General features: G+C 41.2%; 1 protein-coding gene and 1 long non-coding RNA gene across 2 annotated transcripts; one reads left to right on the forward strand and one right to left on the reverse strand.

Annotated features, from left to right (window-relative positions):
• Window positions 1-1,570: 1,570 nt before the first annotated feature.
• yipf6 (Yip1 domain family, member 6) lies at window positions 1,571-7,722 on the reverse strand. The gene is made up of 7 exons (XM_035411312.1): window positions 7,619-7,722; window positions 5,700-5,828; window positions 5,066-5,144; window positions 4,142-4,184; window positions 3,682-3,807; window positions 3,301-3,458; window positions 1,571-1,843 (listed from the first exon to the last, which is right to left on the reverse strand). The coding sequence occupies exons 1-7, from the start codon at window positions 7,649-7,651 to the stop codon at window positions 1,710-1,712; spliced, it is 702 nt and encodes a 233-aa protein (XP_035267203.1). The 5' UTR covers window positions 7,652-7,722; the 3' UTR covers window positions 1,571-1,709.
• A 356-nt stretch (window positions 7,723-8,078) lies between these two features.
• LOC118224118 lies at window positions 8,079-13,791 on the forward strand. The gene is made up of 3 exons (XR_004764571.1): window positions 8,079-8,302; window positions 8,585-8,616; window positions 11,542-13,791. It is a non-coding gene; the product is annotated as an uncharacterized LOC118224118 (long non-coding RNA).
• Window positions 13,792-19,005: the final 5,214 nt, after the last annotated feature.

Raw genomic sequence — 19,005 nt, forward strand, 5'->3', positions numbered from 1 at the left:
CCAAGCGCGCGCGAGCCCAAGTGCCGAGGCCGCCGCGCGCGCGGGCGAAATCGAACCTGAAATCAGAGAGGCGTCACACGCGGTCAATGTGACCTTGAGAGCAGCCGGTTCACTCCGAACCCAAACCACGTCGCAAAGTCACGGATCACGTTCAGAAACCGTTTATTCCACATGCATGTTTCACGACTTCTTAAGACAAAAAGACCGCATTTCATTTCAGGCTGCCTGATCGAGCCGCAATTCGCCGGACGCCTCCGCGCTGCGCTGCCTGGCGCTATACGCGCGTTCCTACTTCAGTATCACGTAATGATCAAAGAACTGGAGCGTTAAATAAAAAGAAACAAAAAAGAATTAAAACAAATTCACCTTCACAGTTTTCCCTTAAAACCTCTCCCACAAGCCCAACCCGAAAGTTTTCATCGATACAACAGCAAAATAATGTATGAAAAGTATGCAAGACAAACCACGTTAAACAAAAGTAGTGTTAACAACATACATTCAGTACATACATTTACATAGAAAACACTACCGTAGGTCAGTAGGATGTCTCCAGTGATTGCATTACAGACATTTGATTTTCATAAAATCAAACATTCAACACTTAATACTAATTTGGCCATTACACCAGGGTAAAATATTATTTAAGTGAAACAGAGATATTTATTAAATAGATTACTGATTAATTACATATTTCATAAACTTTCTGAACATGTCAACCAGACAGTAACAAATGGGGAATTATGCAAACCACACAGCTTTGCATCCCATTCCTTACTGACAGGTGGCTATGTAACAATTTTACATAGCTCAAGCCTACTGCAATAACTGCATCATTACACACTGGTATAAAGACAACCAAATATAAAGTGTCACACAGTAAAAATGAAACGGGGGGATAACACAACAAAACATTAAACTGTTCTGATGAAAGGCAACAAGAGAAAAAACTAAATAACCCTGGGAGATGGATCTCATTTCAAAGGAAATAAAAGATTTTCAGTGTGCACTCAACGGTTAAAGGTGTCACCCACAGGTTTCAAAAGAAACGGTGAGTCTGATGTCAAGCTCTGGGGTTTCAGTGACCTGTCTTACGTGATTGGAGGAATGCAGCAATCCTCTATAGGCAACTCAGGACCAATTCAAGGGCATGCACGCTGCCCTACTTAGCTTTTCTCCCCAAAACAAAAGTAGAAAATGGAATTTACTAGGAGTATTGAGCTACCTTGATTATTATTATTTTTATTTTTTTTACACCATAAAATGTATCTGCTCTGGAAGTCGAAGATTTGACCCTCTGCACATTCTGGACTGAGCTGGAGCCCACAGTCACTGTGTCTGAGGGTCAAACTGAGGGCAGGAGTGTGATCAGATCATAGGCCTTGGTTAGCCTTCCTCAGCCAGGGCATCAGTAGACCAGGAAGGCCAAAGGACAATAATGATTACCGGCCACACATCCGGCCCCACCCACTTGAGAAAGAATGTGTGAGTTTTGCTGAATATTTTTGGAGCTATCCTCAATAATACCTCCTCAATTATCCTATTCCAGACCAGGGGCGGGATGGGGGGGGGGGGGGTGGGGGGGGGGGGGGGGGGGGGGAGAGAGAAAGATAGGGGAGGGAGCGAGAAGAGGCGAGGACTTGCTGTAAATATCCTTGGCAACTGCCAAAATTGAAAAAAGGATTAGTCCGTTTAGCTCTGGGGAGAGGTCTTCAGGGTCCCCCGCTGCGAGAGGGGGCAAAGGTCAAGATCATCCATCCAATGACGAAGTAGAAGAGGAAGATGGGATACACGACCAGAGCCTTGCGGCTGGGGGGCTGGCTATCAGCCAGGAAAGCTGTGGAAGCTGCGGGAGAAAAAAGCATACACACACACACACACACAAAACATTATGTCCTAGTCCACACTTCTTTTTTTGGATTGGGGTCATGCTGATGCTGCCTTTTTGTAAATAAGTCTCTAATTGAATTTTTTATCAAATCACTGACTCAAAAGTGACTACGGCACAATAGCTCCACCTACTAGGATAAATATGTCACTACCGGACAAGGTCTAGTGAACCGGAATTCTGGTCTCTGCTTTCATGTTTTTTCATTCTTGCAAAGCATCATACAAAAGTAAATAAAGAAAATAATTTTTAATAGGTAGGGCCACCAGATTGTCCCCCTTTGTTTTCTCACATGGTACTTCAGTCCAGCTAGAAGTCACAATAGTCTCTTCGTCAAGCCCCTTCTCAAACAAGTATCTCAGTTGCACCACCTCAGGTGATAAAGTAATTAAGCACAGACGACAATTGACAGCGATGTTTACAAGCGACACACAAGTTAAATTCAGTTCAAATATTCACCGATTGGGCATTTTAAAATGATGTACAGGGGCATGTTAGGTTTTGTTAGAAGCAGTGGTAAATGCCCAAATTTTAAATAACAGCACTTATATAACTTAACTTGCAAAAAAAGGTAAAATAAAAAAATGACTGAATGATTCAATTAATGAACCATAGTCTTTGATCAAGCTGAAGTTAAATCTTGTTGAATTAGGTGTTTTAGTGCTGGGCTAAACCTGCACCCACACAGCGAATGATTCAAACCAAAGAAACCATAGGCGTGCCTATGGGGACCTCTGGAGGATAACCACTGAAATACAAGTTCAAATCCTTGCTGGTCACAGGGGGGAGACAAACTGGAAATATATATTTTGGAGAAATACATATTTTGCTTCCAAGTTGACAAAATTGACTCCCTTCATTTAAAGGATGCAGGTGTTGAATGCCTGTTTGTATTTCACACAGGATTTAATGGATTTAATTTAAAATTGCAGCTAGCCAGCTTGTAGGGGATGTGTTTGAAGTTATTCCCCTGGAGTGTTGCCTTGCCTGCTATTGAGTAATCGACAGCAGTTAAAAGCAACTGAATCCTCAAATTTCTCCAACTCAGACTAACAGAACAGTGTGGAGATGGGAAACAGCAAGCTTATTACAGATCAGCGGCAAGCTGATCCGTGGAGTTGTTTGTATGCTACCCGGTGTGAAGAATTTCTGTGTACTAAGAATAAAGCATTCAAAGCAGACCAGGTGAACACGATCGTGTTCAAAGCAGACCAGGTGAACACGGTCGTGTTCAAAAGCAGACCAGGTGAACACGATCGTGTTCAAAAGCAGACCAGGTGAACACGATCGTGTTCAAAAGCAGACCAGGCGAACGTGGCTGCGCTCAAATCAAGCCACTCAACACAGTTCTGCCCAAAAGAGGCCGAGCGAAAGCTTACGCGTGTTGCACGTGGTTCGAAATGGCGAGGGCTTACCAAACGTGGACCAGCCAAAGGAGGCCACGACCACAATGAGCCTGATGGCGAAGCTGACCGCACCGGCCCCGCCCAGCAGCACCAGCCTGCACACGACCATGGCGACCGTCAGGGGCAGGATGCAATACCCCAACACACACAGGCTCTGGAAGAATGAGCTGAAACACACACGCACGCACACATATGTGCAAACACACACACACACAGTCGGAGGGGAATTTTAATGACTCTAACAAGCCACTTCTTGTTCCCATCCCACTCACTGATTTTGCCCTTAATTAATCATTGATGAATAAAGCCTGGTGTATTCACTGTATAATTAATCACTCTCGGGTCAGTGAGTTGTTAAAGTGCATTTAGGCACCTACATTTGATACTTACATTGTCCCACCTAGTAGTTTGGAGTTGAGCGTGATGACAACCGATCCGAACCAAACGATCACGAAGACCTCGGCAAATTGAGGGCCCCCGTCATCCTTACTGTCCGCTGCTCCTCCCTGGAGCATGCTGGGAAACGAGAGTTTGAGATTACGCCCTCCCATTTCTGAACTCACAGACGCACCATCTCAATTCTGAAACTACCAGGTATTTCGCATGAATAGGCTACAAACACGACCCTTCCTCCCTTCAACAGAAGCAAACTCTGAATAGCAGAACTGACTGATAACATGAAATGTCAGCACAGCGGCACAAATGCGGTCCCTTTGAAAGCCAGAATAAAGCAAGCCTCGGGCTACGGGCTTCAGATCCGCTCCAAACGCTGATGCTGCGATCGGGCCGCGGTTAGATCAGTGTGAGCGTTCAGAGAAGTTCAGCGTGCTCGGGGCGGCCGACGACTTACAGAGCCAGTGTGACGCATAACAGAAGAGGGCCCCACAGATCCCCTGAAGACAGGAAACACAAAGTGACACAGTTACTCCATTACAACTCCTGCCCTTGACCTGCTGCACAAGGTCATTCTCATCAAAGCATCAAGGACTTTCTTTCATGTTTCCATCAGTTTACAAAACAAAGGACATTAACCATACCCCCCCCCCCCCCCCCACCCAAAACCTCCAGAGCCACTTTGACAGTTATTTCTGATTGTTTCTGTTTTTATGCTGTTTCATGAAATGTCAATGGTCCTCATTGCTAATTTGACTTGTTGTGAAGTCAATGTCTTTGCTGTAGCCATGTTCTGCTGTCGTTGTTCATTGTTTGTTCCATGTGACTATCATGCAAGTAACAAATTTCCGCAAGGGGTATTAAAGTATTCATTCATTCAATTAACAGGTTAACCACGTTTGGCACAGATCATAAAAAATGAAGAGACCAGAACAACTTCATTGCCTTCACATCTACCTTTGGTTACATTAGAGAGATGACAGCATATGATGTGTTTCAAAGAAAAATACAGTTCAATATAAAATGCATACAAAATTCAGGTGCAAGACAAATGAGGATAGTATTTTAATATTACATTTTAAATTAAAATTTTATATGCCCTTGAGGTAATCACTTTAAGGGGTCAGGTTGCTGTGCTTTGAATTTATGCTTTCATAAAAGTTAAAAATGATAATAGGTTGGAAATAAAGACACATACTTTGATAAATGGAGTAAGCTTGATTTCTCTATTTAAATGCAAGAGCCACATAATCAGGAGACCTGACTGAGGTGGGATTATACCTGTTCCCAAACTTCAATGCGATTTCTACTTTGTAATTAAGTTCCGTTTGGTAAAACATGAGATTAAAAACAATGTTAAAAGGAGTGCACTTTTACTCACAGTCTCTCAGCAATGCTGAGCTTTTCTTGGGGTACATCACATGAACAAACTTCTGCCCCACCGCCTTTAAATCCCTCAACTGCAGGTCAAAACAAGTAAGGCAAGTATGTTAATAGACATTATAAAGACAAACACAGGCCTTTTGGTCCCTTGCAGTTTATTATCCTCCCTGTATCTATAACAATGATTTAGGCCTAGTTCTATTTACATTAAGCTGCCCGAGAATTAAAACCATTAGTATACAGAACAATATAAACAAAAAAAACTGCAATGAAAACAGAAGAAACTAAAAAAAGACTATATAAGGCACAGAAATACATTGTACATACGGCAACTGGGTAACTAAAGGTTAACCTGAGAACTTTAGTCATGGTAATTCAAATTACTTCATTAGTGCAATTGAACAAATGATTGGAAATTTCTGATAACATCATAAACTACAGCACCAGACTGAAAATATATGCTTAATAAAAACCTTTTACTGTTATCACATAGGAGTGAACCAGAATTGATGTAGATGATTGTAACTAAGGCAGAATAACTGTCAGATACAACTATTAGCATACACACTGGCATGGAGTTGTAAACCCTTCAATTAAACACAACATTTCACGTAAGTGGGGGGCTTTCTTACGATGGTGTCTTTGACAGGCTCATCCAGTGTGGAGAACGCATCGTCCTGGGACGGGGAGCTGACTGGGACCGTGATCTCCCCCTCCACTGGAATGTCAGCTGAGATGGACACATCGGAGAGCCCTGAGAACTGAAAACCACAGGAGCCTGTCAGCTTCTCCAAGGACAACCCTTACCCACATTCCCATATTTGCACAAATGCACCTGCAGGTTAAGGTTAAAAAACCATCAGCTGACAGTTTTAGAACATTTTGACTACTTTATTTTTCCTGACCTGGGCTATACAAAGAATACATTGAGGTCAGGATTCAATAAACATTTGTCCTTACCTTTGCATAAAGGTGACTGAAAATGGGCTACAGTCTAAGACATAAGCACAGATCAATGCTAATTAAAACAGCTAAAAAAGAACCCCATATTTTGTTCAGTCACGGCTTTCTAGCACACACACTGCTTTTGGTACAATACTGCAGTGTGGATTCAAATTCATTTCAGGGTCATCCTGGGAGAAATGGACCCATTTGATATTTGATGCCTATAATGTAACCTTGGAGCAAAGACCATCGACATAGCCTACTTTGGAAAAAACTTCAGCCATCATTATGAAAATTAGGGACAATTTTCACTTCACTTCTGGCCCAGTTGCCTCTAATTTCGTGACCTACAGTTTGACAACTATAAATGGCAAATAGATTATCTTGGTCTCATCTAATGTTCAATTTTTCATATGTTGTAAAGTATACCATCGCTCCAAGGTTACATTATGGGTGTGAAAAATCTGAAAGATTTGAGTGGTCAAAATCCGAGTCCATTTTCCCTGAGTTTTTATCTTCATTGATGGTAGCGACTAGCGATCGGAAGTCATAGGACACATTTGGCATTTCGTTTTATTAATATAGCTGTGGCGACCTAGACCCAATCATTTACAAGTTGCCAGGGCAATGTCCCATGTAACGAGGGGCGGCTTAGCCGGCGTCAAAACTTTAAACACACCGATAACAGCAATCATGGTTGCATAAGCCTTCATATTTTTGCCTGCAGAATCAGCTTCTGATAACACCAGTACAGTATGTACTGTGAGGGACCTTCATTTGGTGACTATATGGGCCGGCACATTTGAATTAATCTCTGTTCTTACAAACAATAAGATAAATCGCGATTCGAATGTCAGCCCAGCTTCTTCAAGTTCTTCAATTCGGAGCTGGCAAGGCGCAGTTTATCTCCACGTTACATTATGGCTGCCAGCGGATATGGATGACCGAACTAACATCTTTGTATGTTGAGATTAGTCATCGCAGTTTCAGCTGTTAAACAGGTCTCGTATACTGGTATACGTGTTGCGATAAAGATGATAGCTGGAGATGTCAAGTGCGCCTAGAAAGTTAGACAGGTCTGCAACATCTGGACGACACGCGCATGAAACGTTTAGGTCAGTTTTGCCTGATGAATACCATGAACTGTCTTTTTTCAAAATCAGACAAACTGCAAAAATTTAAAAATTCAGAGGACGATGACCACGTAGACAGGCAGGAGCAAACTATGCGAACCATCGGCGAGCACACGAACACACGTTTTCTTTTGACAATGCCTGCAGAGCACGCTGTCAACAAAGCTCGTCTATCTAATTAGTAGACTACATGTGATGACTGAAACAAAATTAATTTAAACGACTTAAGATATGACAGTCGGCCAATTTAAACGTGACAAGTCAATTGCTTTATCACGCAGAATTTTGGCAGCTAGCTGCTAGTCACACACATAGAAATAGTGATATTCGCTAAACAATTCAGGAAGTTCGCCAGCTAAACAATGCACACAGTTTCATGTACGTATATTTTTAACTATAGTATATTTGTTTTCAGAACAATGTATCACAATATTCTATTTATTTGTAGCCAGAACAATCTTTTTTTCCCTTACCAGTGGCTTGTTAGCTTCGTCCACTTCCGCCATGTTTTCGCTTCAGATACGTGGAGGTAAATATTATACGTCATCTAAATGCGACTTTTTTAACGAATTTAAAATGTCCCGTTGTGATTTCACACCAGCCGATTCAAGATATTTGAATCCATTATTTAATTTTTAAAGGTAATTAGTCGCATTTACTTAAACCACTGGTTTTCACAAAGTGATTGGTTGAAAAAGGGAAGGAACATTTTTTTAAAGGGCTGATAAAATAAAATGAACTCTTACGATAATGTACGTGCATAAATTAGGAGACGATAGCAATATGAGACAAAAAATAGGGAGACACTGACCCACACTAATTGTGAACAGTTTCTAGTATTGCATGCAGATACTGTTCAACAGTCTGAATGCTGCTTAAAATGTGAGAGACTCCAACACTTTAGAAAACATATTATTTAAAAAAATATTTTCAATAACACACATTATTTTTGACCATTTCTTTTTTAAATCCTGAAAATCCAGCATGAGTTACAATGCAGGTACTTTATAGATGTAAAAGTACAATCAAGGGATAATATCATGTCAGATGAATTGCAAGTTTCTGGGAGAACAGGGAGATTATTCTACAGATTATAACCCACACAATGAATTTGGCAGGTTCTGCCCACTATAGATAAATAGCTATTTGATCAAAAGGTAGGTATTATTCAGCAGCATAAAATATATTTGTAATACCATTTCATACTTAACTAATACCATGTACATAACATTGTTTAAATCAATGTTCCATGCATGTTTTTTTTTTCTTTCTTTCTTTTTCTTTTGTTCCTGACATAGTACTATTCTATTCTCCTTTTCAACAGGAAAAATTCAGGAAACTCCACATCTCATGTCTTATTTCTTATGTATTCATTCTCTACTTGTTGTTGTTCTCTGTTCTCCTCTCCACGTTGACCTCTCTGTCTCTATCTATCACAGATCTTCTTTCCTTCTCTGAAGAAAGCTGAAAGGTCAGTTTCCATTCTTCCTTGTCCTTCTCTCATTATGTTTCCTCTTTTACTCTATTGCTTCTTTTTTCATGAAATATTCATAGAATCTGTGATTTGTCCCTTGGCAATGGAAATTCTTTCTCATCCTGGCCTTCCTTCTTTGGTTTCACAGCCAGTCATAGCAATGCAGAACTGTGCAGCTAGGCCTCTAACTAATACAAACCTGTGCAGCTGGGCCTCTAACTAACTGATGCAGACCTGCGCAGCTGGGCCTCTGTAACTGATGCAGACCTACGCAGCTGGGCCTCTGCAACTGATGCAGACCTGCGCAGCTGGGCCTCTGTAACTGATGCAGACATGCGCAGCTGGGCGTCTGTAACTGATGCAGACCTGTGCAGCTGGGCCTCTGTAACTGATGCAGACCTGCACAGATGGGCCTCTGTAACTAATGCAGTCCTGCGCAGCTAGGCCTCTCTAACTGATGCAGACCTACACAGCGGGGCCTCTAACTAAGACAGAACTGTGCAGCTGGACCTCTGTGATTGATGTAGGACATTGCATGGGTCACTGTAACTTATGCAGAGCAGATGGCCCTGTCCTTCCTCTTCCTTTGTGTCCTATGTTACTCAGTTTCCAAGACTGCTTCCCTGTTTTCTCTCGTCTCTGATGTAAAAGCATTGTTCCCGGTTACTTCTGTACCAAGTGGTCTACTTCTCTTTTGTATTGTGTTATTTCCTCACTCACTCCCCTATCTGTACACTTCACCTGTGTGTGTGTGTGTGTGCGATATGTGTGTCCATTACTCTACTGTGTAGTCCCACCAATACCAATCCATAATATTATGATGGGGGACTGCCTGGCAACAGACAATATGAAGACAATATGAATTTGTGTTTTTAGTCTTTTTTTCTTTTTTTAACACCAATTTAATCTTTCATTCTGAATTGTTCATGACTTATGCTTTACTTTCTGTTTATTACATTTTTAATTTAATTCTATATCATATTCATATTTACATTTTTACATTTTGGTACTTTGTGTTCCATGTGTGCCATGTGCACCATTTTGGTACTTCGTGTACTGTACCTTGTGTACCAGAGTGAGCCCATATTTCTTTTTCTTCCAGCAGAGGGTAGTGTTGAATGGCATTGAATATTTGGACACAAACGAGAAACTATGAATACTGAAAAAGACTTCTCGCATGTACTTTTGGCCACCCTTCATCACTGCAAAGCTCAGTGAAGTATTTTATGTCGCAGGTATATTTATAAACGTGCTTTCATGTGTTATAATTGGCTAATAGGCTTTCATTTTGACAAAACGACAACTGTCTGGTGTATAGCCGAATCCCTTGCGAGTGCAAGACAATGAAATAAATAAAGACAACGCACATCGCTCCTCCCCTCTCTGCTTTGGCATGGCATCGATGTCAAGGACGATCAGTGTGTGGGGGGTTTTATTGTGTACTTGTGCGTAGGGGTTAAGGCTAGCATTCACGAGCCCAAGAGCTGTACTGTATCTCTCAAATGTCATGTGGCTTTGCCCTGATTGGTTGGAAGTCAGACACACCCACTTCTTCATTTTCAGAAGAGTGCAGTGGTGTGGGTTCTTAGCCGCTATGTATGAGAGCTTAAACCTGCCAAGCAGTGTTTTAGAAGTATTGGCATTACATGAGCTGGATAATATCACAGTGATATATGTGGTTTATTAATAAAACAAACAACATTGGCCAACATATTTATAATGAGGAACAGTTCTTACCATTCAGTCAGAAGACAACTAGCAGAGCTTTGCGTGCAAATTAGCAGTCAATAGCTGTTTTGTACAATTTAGTATTCTCTGAGAATGTGTTTTTTCCCTTGAAAGTGAATAATTCCAGATAAACACAGAAAGAAATATGAGAGAGACACAGAACACATTATTCGGGCACTGTTGCTTGACATATATAATAGATGAAGGTGACAGTTAGATAAATAAACACCCTCTTATATCAGGAAAGACATATGTCCAAGTGATATGTTCTGCTTTCAGTTTGCATTTCCTAAGTAGTGGAAATTATTATTTTAATGTTACAAAGCTGCGGTGTCTATGGATAGGAAGATTATGCAAAACAAATACGCACTGTCATAATCTGTCTGTATAAGTTACACAGCTACATATTGCATATGCTATACCTATTAATGCCTGTGGCATTTGAAATATCACTGTGCACACTCTGTCAATTATATTTCATAGTGCAGTGCAGCAGTGGTTAGTGTGAAGTATTTGCAGCCAGGAGACCGAAGGTTAAATGCTGAAGTTGAATGCTGGATTTACCTTAAGCATTAAGGCACTTCTTCAGTTCAACTAACCAGATGAATAAATGTGTAATTTGTAGCCACACGACATATTGGTTAGTCTCTTTGCCAAAGAGTATGTAGAAATACACTTGTGTGCAGGGCAATTTTGGCATGCATTTCACGGGCATATATTTTTTCCTTTTGTGAATTCAATTTCAGTTGTAAACTGATTGTTCGGCATGACAGAACACAGTGTTGACAAAGGTTGCAAAAACAACTATAGCAGACAAAATAATAATGAAACTAAATATATATGTAAATCTCTCCCCTTGCCTCTGTTCTCTTTCTCTTTCTATCTCTGTATCTGTTTGATTTGGACAATAGTAGAGTACCATCAGACTGTTTAAAATCTGTATGGTTGTCTCTCTTGCCCAACACTGGTGTGATATTACAGCACTGCAGTGATGTGAGGGGGTGACGTAGGTCATCACTCATTGTTACAGACCTTGGACAGTGTGTCCGATGCATGCTGCAGTGCCCTGATTACTTCCCCTACTACGGACGTACAGAGCTAGACGTTTCCATTACTTGCAACATTGTCCCGGGAATAATACTCTTTTTTCTTAAAAAATGAGCCACTTTCCATTTTTCCTTCCTCCTCTTCCAGGTTTAACTCAGGAGGGACTCCAAGGGGAACATTTAACAGAAATCACAGAAATTGAAATTGAGTCAAAATGCTGACTGGAGAATTTCCCTGCTGCAACTCTGTTTATTGGGAACTCTTCTGCGGTGAAGTATTTCATTGGCCCGATACTTTACATCAGGGGTTCTCAAACTTGGTCCTGGGCCCCATGTGTGTGTGTTTTTTTTAGTCACTTGATCGGGTGACGTGTTAAATTTTTCCATGTTTTCCTTAAATGTATTAACAGCATTCAGGTTTGGGTAATTGCTATTTGCTTTGTCTTCATTTTAAACTAGTAATTTTCCATTAATAATTTAGTTTCAGTGATCAAGTGTCGCCATTTTAGGACCCTACTGATGTACCAAATGATTCATGAATTAATGTTGACCACAGAATTCGTATGTAACAAGAACGTAGATGACTTATCTTTACATAGCTGTACCTACAGTGGGAGGGGGCAGCCATGGTGTTGTGAAGAGGTGTCTTCGGTCTATGTTGGAAGATGGGAAGGGTTTCTGCTGTCCTGACTGCAGTGGGAGGATCCTTCCAGCACCACAGAGCTAGGGTAAAACAGACAGGAGATGTGACCTAGAAGTGTAAGTATGTAAGGAGCAGGGGGTGCCAGATGTTCAGAGGTAGCAGAACTGAGATGTCCGTGCTGTCTGATGATCGTTTGAAAACATAACAGAGCTGTCCTTTTAGCTGCCCGATAAGCTAGAACCAATATTTTGAATTTGATGTGCGCTGATGTAGGTATCCAGTGGATGGAGGTACTGTAAGAAGGGGAGTGCCATGGCTGAGCCTGAGGAGGTTGTAGATCATGCAACAGGAGTGACCATCCCTGTTCAGGAAAAAAAGGCAAGAGGGAGGAGCCGTTCTGAGAGAAGTTGTGCAGAGGGTGGGAGCATGTGTAAAAAGTTTGCTCATTGCCGATATCCCATTCAGAACACGGCATCCTTTGTTCAGAAACGCAGGTCAACGAGTGTGAAGGCACATCGAATTGAAATTGGCTGCATCTCTAATTCAACTTAGATTCAGTCAGGTCTTAAAAGAGAAATGTCTGGATACAGCTATGCGGTTTTTAGAATGTCACATCTTAAGGCTATATTTACTGGTTAATTTCAGTACTTGTAGGTCGCATAGTACATTTATGTGGAAAAATAGATGGAAAAAATGTGTTTACACTAACTGTACTGTTATGATGAACTACAAATTCTGTATTAAAATAGAGTCTAAGCAGGGACTTGTTGTATAAACAGTTACATTTATGTGACCCGCTTGGAAACCTGTTTAACATAATAACGAATTCAACAAAAACGAAAACAACAACAACAGAATAACAAAAATGACAAGAATAAATTGTTTTAGGATGCCAAAAAAAATCTTTATGTTCCTCTGTAAAACATACCCCCCTGACAACAAGTTGCCTATCCATTCCATATTCTATTCTCCATGCATTACTGAACAAATTCATACACTAGGAATATTCTCTGTGCATTACTGAATGAATGCACACATTAGGTATTCTGTTTCAATGTAATCTTAAATCCATTTCTGGAAGGCATTTCTGCAGCTGTAGGAGTTGTGGTCTGGCTGTTCCTTCTCATACAAAATTTTTTCCATCAGTTCAGATATTTGCTTTCAACACTTCATTTAAAATTTTGTCAATTCCAGCGCAGCACAACCATTGAGAACCAAGAGTTAATTTTGGCTAAAGCCGAAGACATTGCCATCTTCAAGTGAAAGAGCTGGAATTTCTCGTTGCTGCGTTCAAAGGAGGTTGGCCAAGCAAAGAGCATGTTTTAATTAGTCGGTCTCATTCATGTGCAATAAATCAAATGGAGACTGATGCCAGTGCTTGAGAGTGTGATTTGCCTGGCAAATGCAAATTGTCCTCTCGTCAGATGTAGGGCAGGGGTGATGGGAAAGCAGGGCCAAAATGGATGCAGCTACTCTCTGCTGTGAATTACTAACTTGTTCAAACCAAAAAGAAAATACTTTAGCTCTCGTTTTAACAGTACAGTGCCTTGAAAAATATTCCCCCTTCCTGATTTTTCCTGTTATTGCATATTTGTCACACTGAATAGTTTAATATCTTCAGACAAAATGTAATATTAGACCTGAGTAAGGAAGGGGGCAAATACTTTTTCATGGGACTGTATGTTCAGTTTGAATTACTGACTATTACTGAATCATACTATTATTGTATGAGGCCACTTCTTTCTGGGCTGCGGTTTGTTGGGACAAAAAATAAAAACATATGTTTCAAAGAAAGCTGTCATAATTTTTGATTGTAGATCCAGTGAGGGGGCAGATGTAGAGCTATATGTGCTCTCATTTCAGTTTTAATCTCAAAGTGTGGGCTGGTGTATGTTTGGCACCAGTTTGCGGTGATTATTTGAATTTAGAATCTGAGGGGGATTTGGTATGTGCTTGTCTTTGAGTGCATGTTTGTATGTGCGAAAGAGAGAGTAAGAGAAAGCGTTTGGAAGGGGGGCATAGCATTTTAAACTGACTGAAATAACATCTTATCATAAAATATACAGTTGGCAGATTAAATATATACTGTACCGTGTATGTGTGCGCACGTGCATGCATGTGTGTTTGTGTGTGTGTGTGTGTTTGTATGCACGTACAAGGGGTATTTCCTGCAAAACCACAGAAAACCAAAGATATACTTAGGGTGTAGCAGAGCTGCAACCACCCATCCCCACTCCCCCCCCACCCCCCCCACCCCACCCCACCCCAACAGGAAGTAGCATCTGCTAATGAAATCAAGGTGCTTTTTAATTTTACTGCGTTTAATTTACAGGGAAAGTGACACCTCGTCTGGGCTCAGAGCGAGTATAGCCACACTCAAGTAATTTCTCAAATTGCATAGGGCGTCACCGTTAACAGCTGGACTACTTTGACAAGCCTAGGGGGTGGCAGTGATTAATCCATGGCAGAAACTGCTTATATAACATCAGAACAATTGTGATCTTACACCTCATCCAAAGTAGATGTAGTAGTAAATGTAGTAAATGAAACCTAGGGAAAACATCTGGTTGAATATTCAGTGTATTTATAAAATCAGCCTTTGTAAGTTGCATCGTTTGGTGTCAGAGTGTGCTACATCTATTGACTCTGATGTTGTGACGACAGACAAATAGAGTGGTTACACTGCACGTACCTCTGAAGAGAGGAGATGGATATTAGCATGCAATTGTTTCCTGTCAGAACCCACAAGACTATGTTTTCATCACAATACTGAAAGTGGCTGCTTATATACAGCCGTAGCCATGGTTAGGGGATTTTTTTTAAGTGTTCATAACAGGAGGTAAAGGAAGTGGGCAAGTTACAGTATGACTCACCTTTTTACTTCTGTTTGTTTATACTGCTAGGGGTAGCCAATCTGGTCAGGTTAGGCACATTGCTTAAGAGTACAACTTATCAAATTTGTGACCTTGGAACATGTGTGACTGCTATACCAACACTCCCACCTCAGATTACACATCCAGGTACGATTATACATGACACCACACACACAAGCGCGTGTACATACACAAACACACACACACACACACACACACACATATATACAGTATATATATTTATAAGCTCTTTCTTGGAAGTGTTTCTGCATGCTAACATGGAGCCACTCTGTACCCATTATGCCACTCCATCCACTGGCATGTTTATGGCAGCATGGTGGTGAGGGTGGCCAGGGGAAAGGGCATGCTGGGATAGGCATTCCTGGTTTGAGCCCCTCCCCGTTTCCTACTGTTCATCTGACGATGAATCATCACCAGGCCTGCTCTCTAAATCGGCCAGCTGCTGGTGAAGGCTTCAGTCTGAGAACTCCCACCCCAGTAGCTCTCCTGCCATCGGCAGACCCTCTGCCATTTGGATATTTCACACGCAGAACTTTGCCACAGAGATTCTGTGCTGCCAGAGAGAGAATTTCTTCTTTTTTTATGTTTTATGCTACAAATCATCCGCTTGCTTCTGCCACAGGAAAATGCTTGGTCTTAAATCAACTGTGACAAGGGTATATTTTACTCTGACAGACAACCGTTTTATCCCTTTTGGACGCATATATCCAGTGTTAGAGTTGAATTAGTACCAGACATTTTTTACTGCTTGAAAAGTGTCAGAGGGACTCCTGGGAGAGATGAAGAGAATAGCTCAGTGATAGCTTTATGTTTCTTATTATTTTTATGCAATGAACATAAAATAAGGATATTCAGCTATTCAATTCAATCAGTTTTTTGCATCACATTTTTTGGAGTGAGCCTCAAACCTCCCCCCTCCTCCCCCCCACTCCCACTCTCGGCAAATGCATAGGTGAGTTTAAAAAAAAGAAATTCCCCTGAGGGAAGAAAAAACATTAAAACAAGAGAAATAAAATTCCCCATTGTGAAGATGTTTCCAGAGGAAACCTAACCACAGAGGGGGAGCCCCATCCACTCCTGGCAAATTAGGCCAAACGGTATTAGAGAATTAAAGGGGGAATTTGCCAAAGCAACTAATTATCATGGTTGGGCAGATTATAGCCTGAGGTAACTAGCTTGTAAAATAGACAGTCCAAGCAAAGAAGTGTATTTATGTACAGGTCAGAGGAACAAGGCGATGCCGTATATCTCGGCCTCCAGGTTGTGTCAGGGCATCGGCTTGAACCAGAGGCGGGTTGGGGCTGGAGCGTTCTATGAACACAGGGTGGGGGAGATGGGAAAAACACCCACGAAAGAGAGCAAAATTGTTGATCGGGGGTTGGCAATAAGTCCGTATGTGGACATCAGTGCCTGTGGTTCTTTGTTTCGTTTTTTTTTAAATAATAATAAAAACAATATTATTATTTATACAATATTGTCAATTAAGAAACTTTTTTTTTCAATGTCAAAGAATATCCTGTCAGTCTTGTGAAAAAAAGCACAAGAAAAAGTATGCATTAAGGAAGGTAATGGTCTGGACCCCTGATGGAAATGGGTGTGGAACTAACTAATTACAGTGTTTGCACATACTGTATAGAGGCCTATGGGTAATATTGAAAAGCCCCAGTGTGCTATTCTAAAAGATAATAATAAAGCAGTGTACACAACAGTGGGAGTGATTCTGTACTTCAACATAGCCCAGAACAGTAAACGTTCAGTCACAGGACGACAGCCTCTATGGCCCTGATGAACCCAAAAATGCTCTAAGCATATGTTATAAAGAGAAAACAAATTGTAGATAGACTAAATGCTTCTCTTGGTTTGATATACAGTGCAATGATGTAGACACCGATCCCTCAGGCTCCTTTTGGTGTGGGCGCAGGTTTCCAGAAACAAAACAATTACTTGGGAAAACACAAACGGCTTAGTCATTAGACAAAAAAATACCTCATGCATGCATTGTTAGCATTTACGGGCCACAACCAACTAAGCTTGATAGAGACAAACGGGGAAAGACCAACCATCACCATTGTCAGCAAAAGCATCTGCTCCATTTGTTAAGAACAAGAGCTGAATTCACAATCAGCCTAAGTGAGCAGCGGCCACTTTTCTCTGCGAACGTGCATGAAATATTTAAACTATATCCATGCTTATCAGCCGGAAATCTTCAGTTTTGAAAAGCATGCAAGCTGTCTGATTTTCAAGCTCAAAGCTGTGAGATAAGAAACATTGACTTTTGTGGCAGCTCAAACTTAAACTGGTTAGGTTTCACTTACGTCTGCTCTCATGTGGACTGTTAATGGCAACATCAACTCCTTGATGTCACGTACATTCACTCTTCCTGTGAAAAATATCAATGTCATACCGAAAAATATGATATAGTGCTATGCATTTATTGACAGAAACTTAGAAAATAGGACATACAATAAGGTTTGATGAACACCACTGTACTGTAGCTACAAAAACATTTTGTATGGCATAAACGGCATGCTGGGAACGATAAAAGATAATACAAAAGGAAGGACATAAAATTGTCCAAAATACAATTGAACACTTTAAGAACTACTGGTATAAAATAAAAAAGTCTATAGTGCAGTACAACAGCTATACTTTAATACAATAATGGCAGAAGTTCTAGACAGTGCCAGGAGAGAGATCAGACAGCCAAGACTGTGTCCCAATACACTAAAGACATCGCCTGATCTATTGAGCAAGGGCAGGTGAAAGCAATATGGCAGAAACCTCACGTAGCCAATTAGCAGTCACATCACATCAGTGAAACGGCAAACGAAGGAGGGGAAGGGACACTTTTTCACTGAGTGCTTGGATGCCAGGGGCTCTAATGTTTTGACAGCAGTGGCCAACTCGTTCTACCACTAGGGGGGAGAAGACAGGTGGAGAGCTGTGTTGGAGACACATTTCCCCAAACAGGTAGGCAGAGGTGTGAGAATGCTATATGGCAGGCTCACCTGTCAGACGCATAAGCTTGAAGTTCTGTGAGCCTAATCAGGTTGAGTCTGATTTCAGATAGTATTCCAGGGACGTGCTTTGACAATGCTTGATCTGCCAAATCGTGGTCTCGCGTAGGTAGGGAACTGGAGGCGGTGATTCAAGCCAACTACACCAAAGACCTGTAACAAAATTCTGGATAAAACTTGCTGCAGCCAATCAGATTGCCAGGAAAGCAATCTCACAACCTGTATCTTCTTTTTTCACATGCTCCAGAGAGAAACAGACTGGAATCAAGCCTAGTGCAACATGGCTGAGCGAAGATAATAGCTTGTCAATAAGAGGAGGCTGTCACTGTCCCTGGTGATGTTCAATAAGCAGGGAACAGAGACTGAACTCAATGCCAGCTCTGACTGCTGTACAGTCAAGAGATAAAGAGGAAAAAAAGAAGGTATTATATTACCTTTAAAGCTCCTTTCAAATGTGCAACTCAAGCACAAAGTGCATTGACAAAATCATCACCAAAAATGCTATAAGCCCAGGAACAAAATAACCACCTTGCATTGAACGCCTCTGGAGTCGTTTCACGTTCATAGACCATAAAACATTAGCCCATTGTTTTTATATCATTCACTTCTCTCTAGTTCCCTAGAGACCTGCTTTTCTGCAGCTAAGACAGGGATGATAATGAGTTACATCACCCGTGAAATCACATCATCGTGTAACCCAGAATGTGGATGATGTTTTCTCCTTCTAAAATATGTTCCTTCTGTTGTTTACATGCTACATAGGTGTAAAAAGACTGCAGAGGGAAATATCTTGTTAAGGCAACATTCTAGTGCATGGAAGGTCTCTACAGTATCGAATATGGACCATGTCACTCCTGCATGTGTCTGGCAGCCCCGCAGGACATAACACGATTGGTTCGATTGGCCAGGGTAACAGAGTCTTATCGCTCATTACCGACAGCATTGAGTTGCACATGAAAGCGCCTTCCTCCGGCTTCTGTCTGACAGCCTGACTTGTACACCCACCTTATGTGTTTCACAGGGGAAAGCACACGCTTGTCTGCACTCCTGAATCAATA

Source organism: Anguilla anguilla, chromosome 3, assembly GCF_013347855.1.
Source record: "Anguilla anguilla isolate fAngAng1 chromosome 3, fAngAng1.pri, whole genome shotgun sequence".
Taxonomy (NCBI): Eukaryota; Metazoa; Chordata; class Actinopteri; order Anguilliformes; family Anguillidae; genus Anguilla; species Anguilla anguilla.

Bases quoted from the DNA above. Each gene is read 5' to 3' on its own strand.
- yipf6 (XM_035411312.1), bottom strand. From the start codon at position 7,651: ATGGCGGAAGTGGACGAAGCTAACAAGCCACTG. The intron at 4,185-5,065 runs GTGAGTAAAAGT...TCCTGTCTTCAG, and splicing joins CTCAGCATTGCTGAGAGACT to GGGATCTGTGGGGCCCTCTT. The intron at 1,844-3,300 runs GTAAGCCCTCGC...TTTCTCCCGCAG, and splicing joins CTTTGGCTGGTCCACGTTTG to CTTCCACAGCTTTCCTGGCT.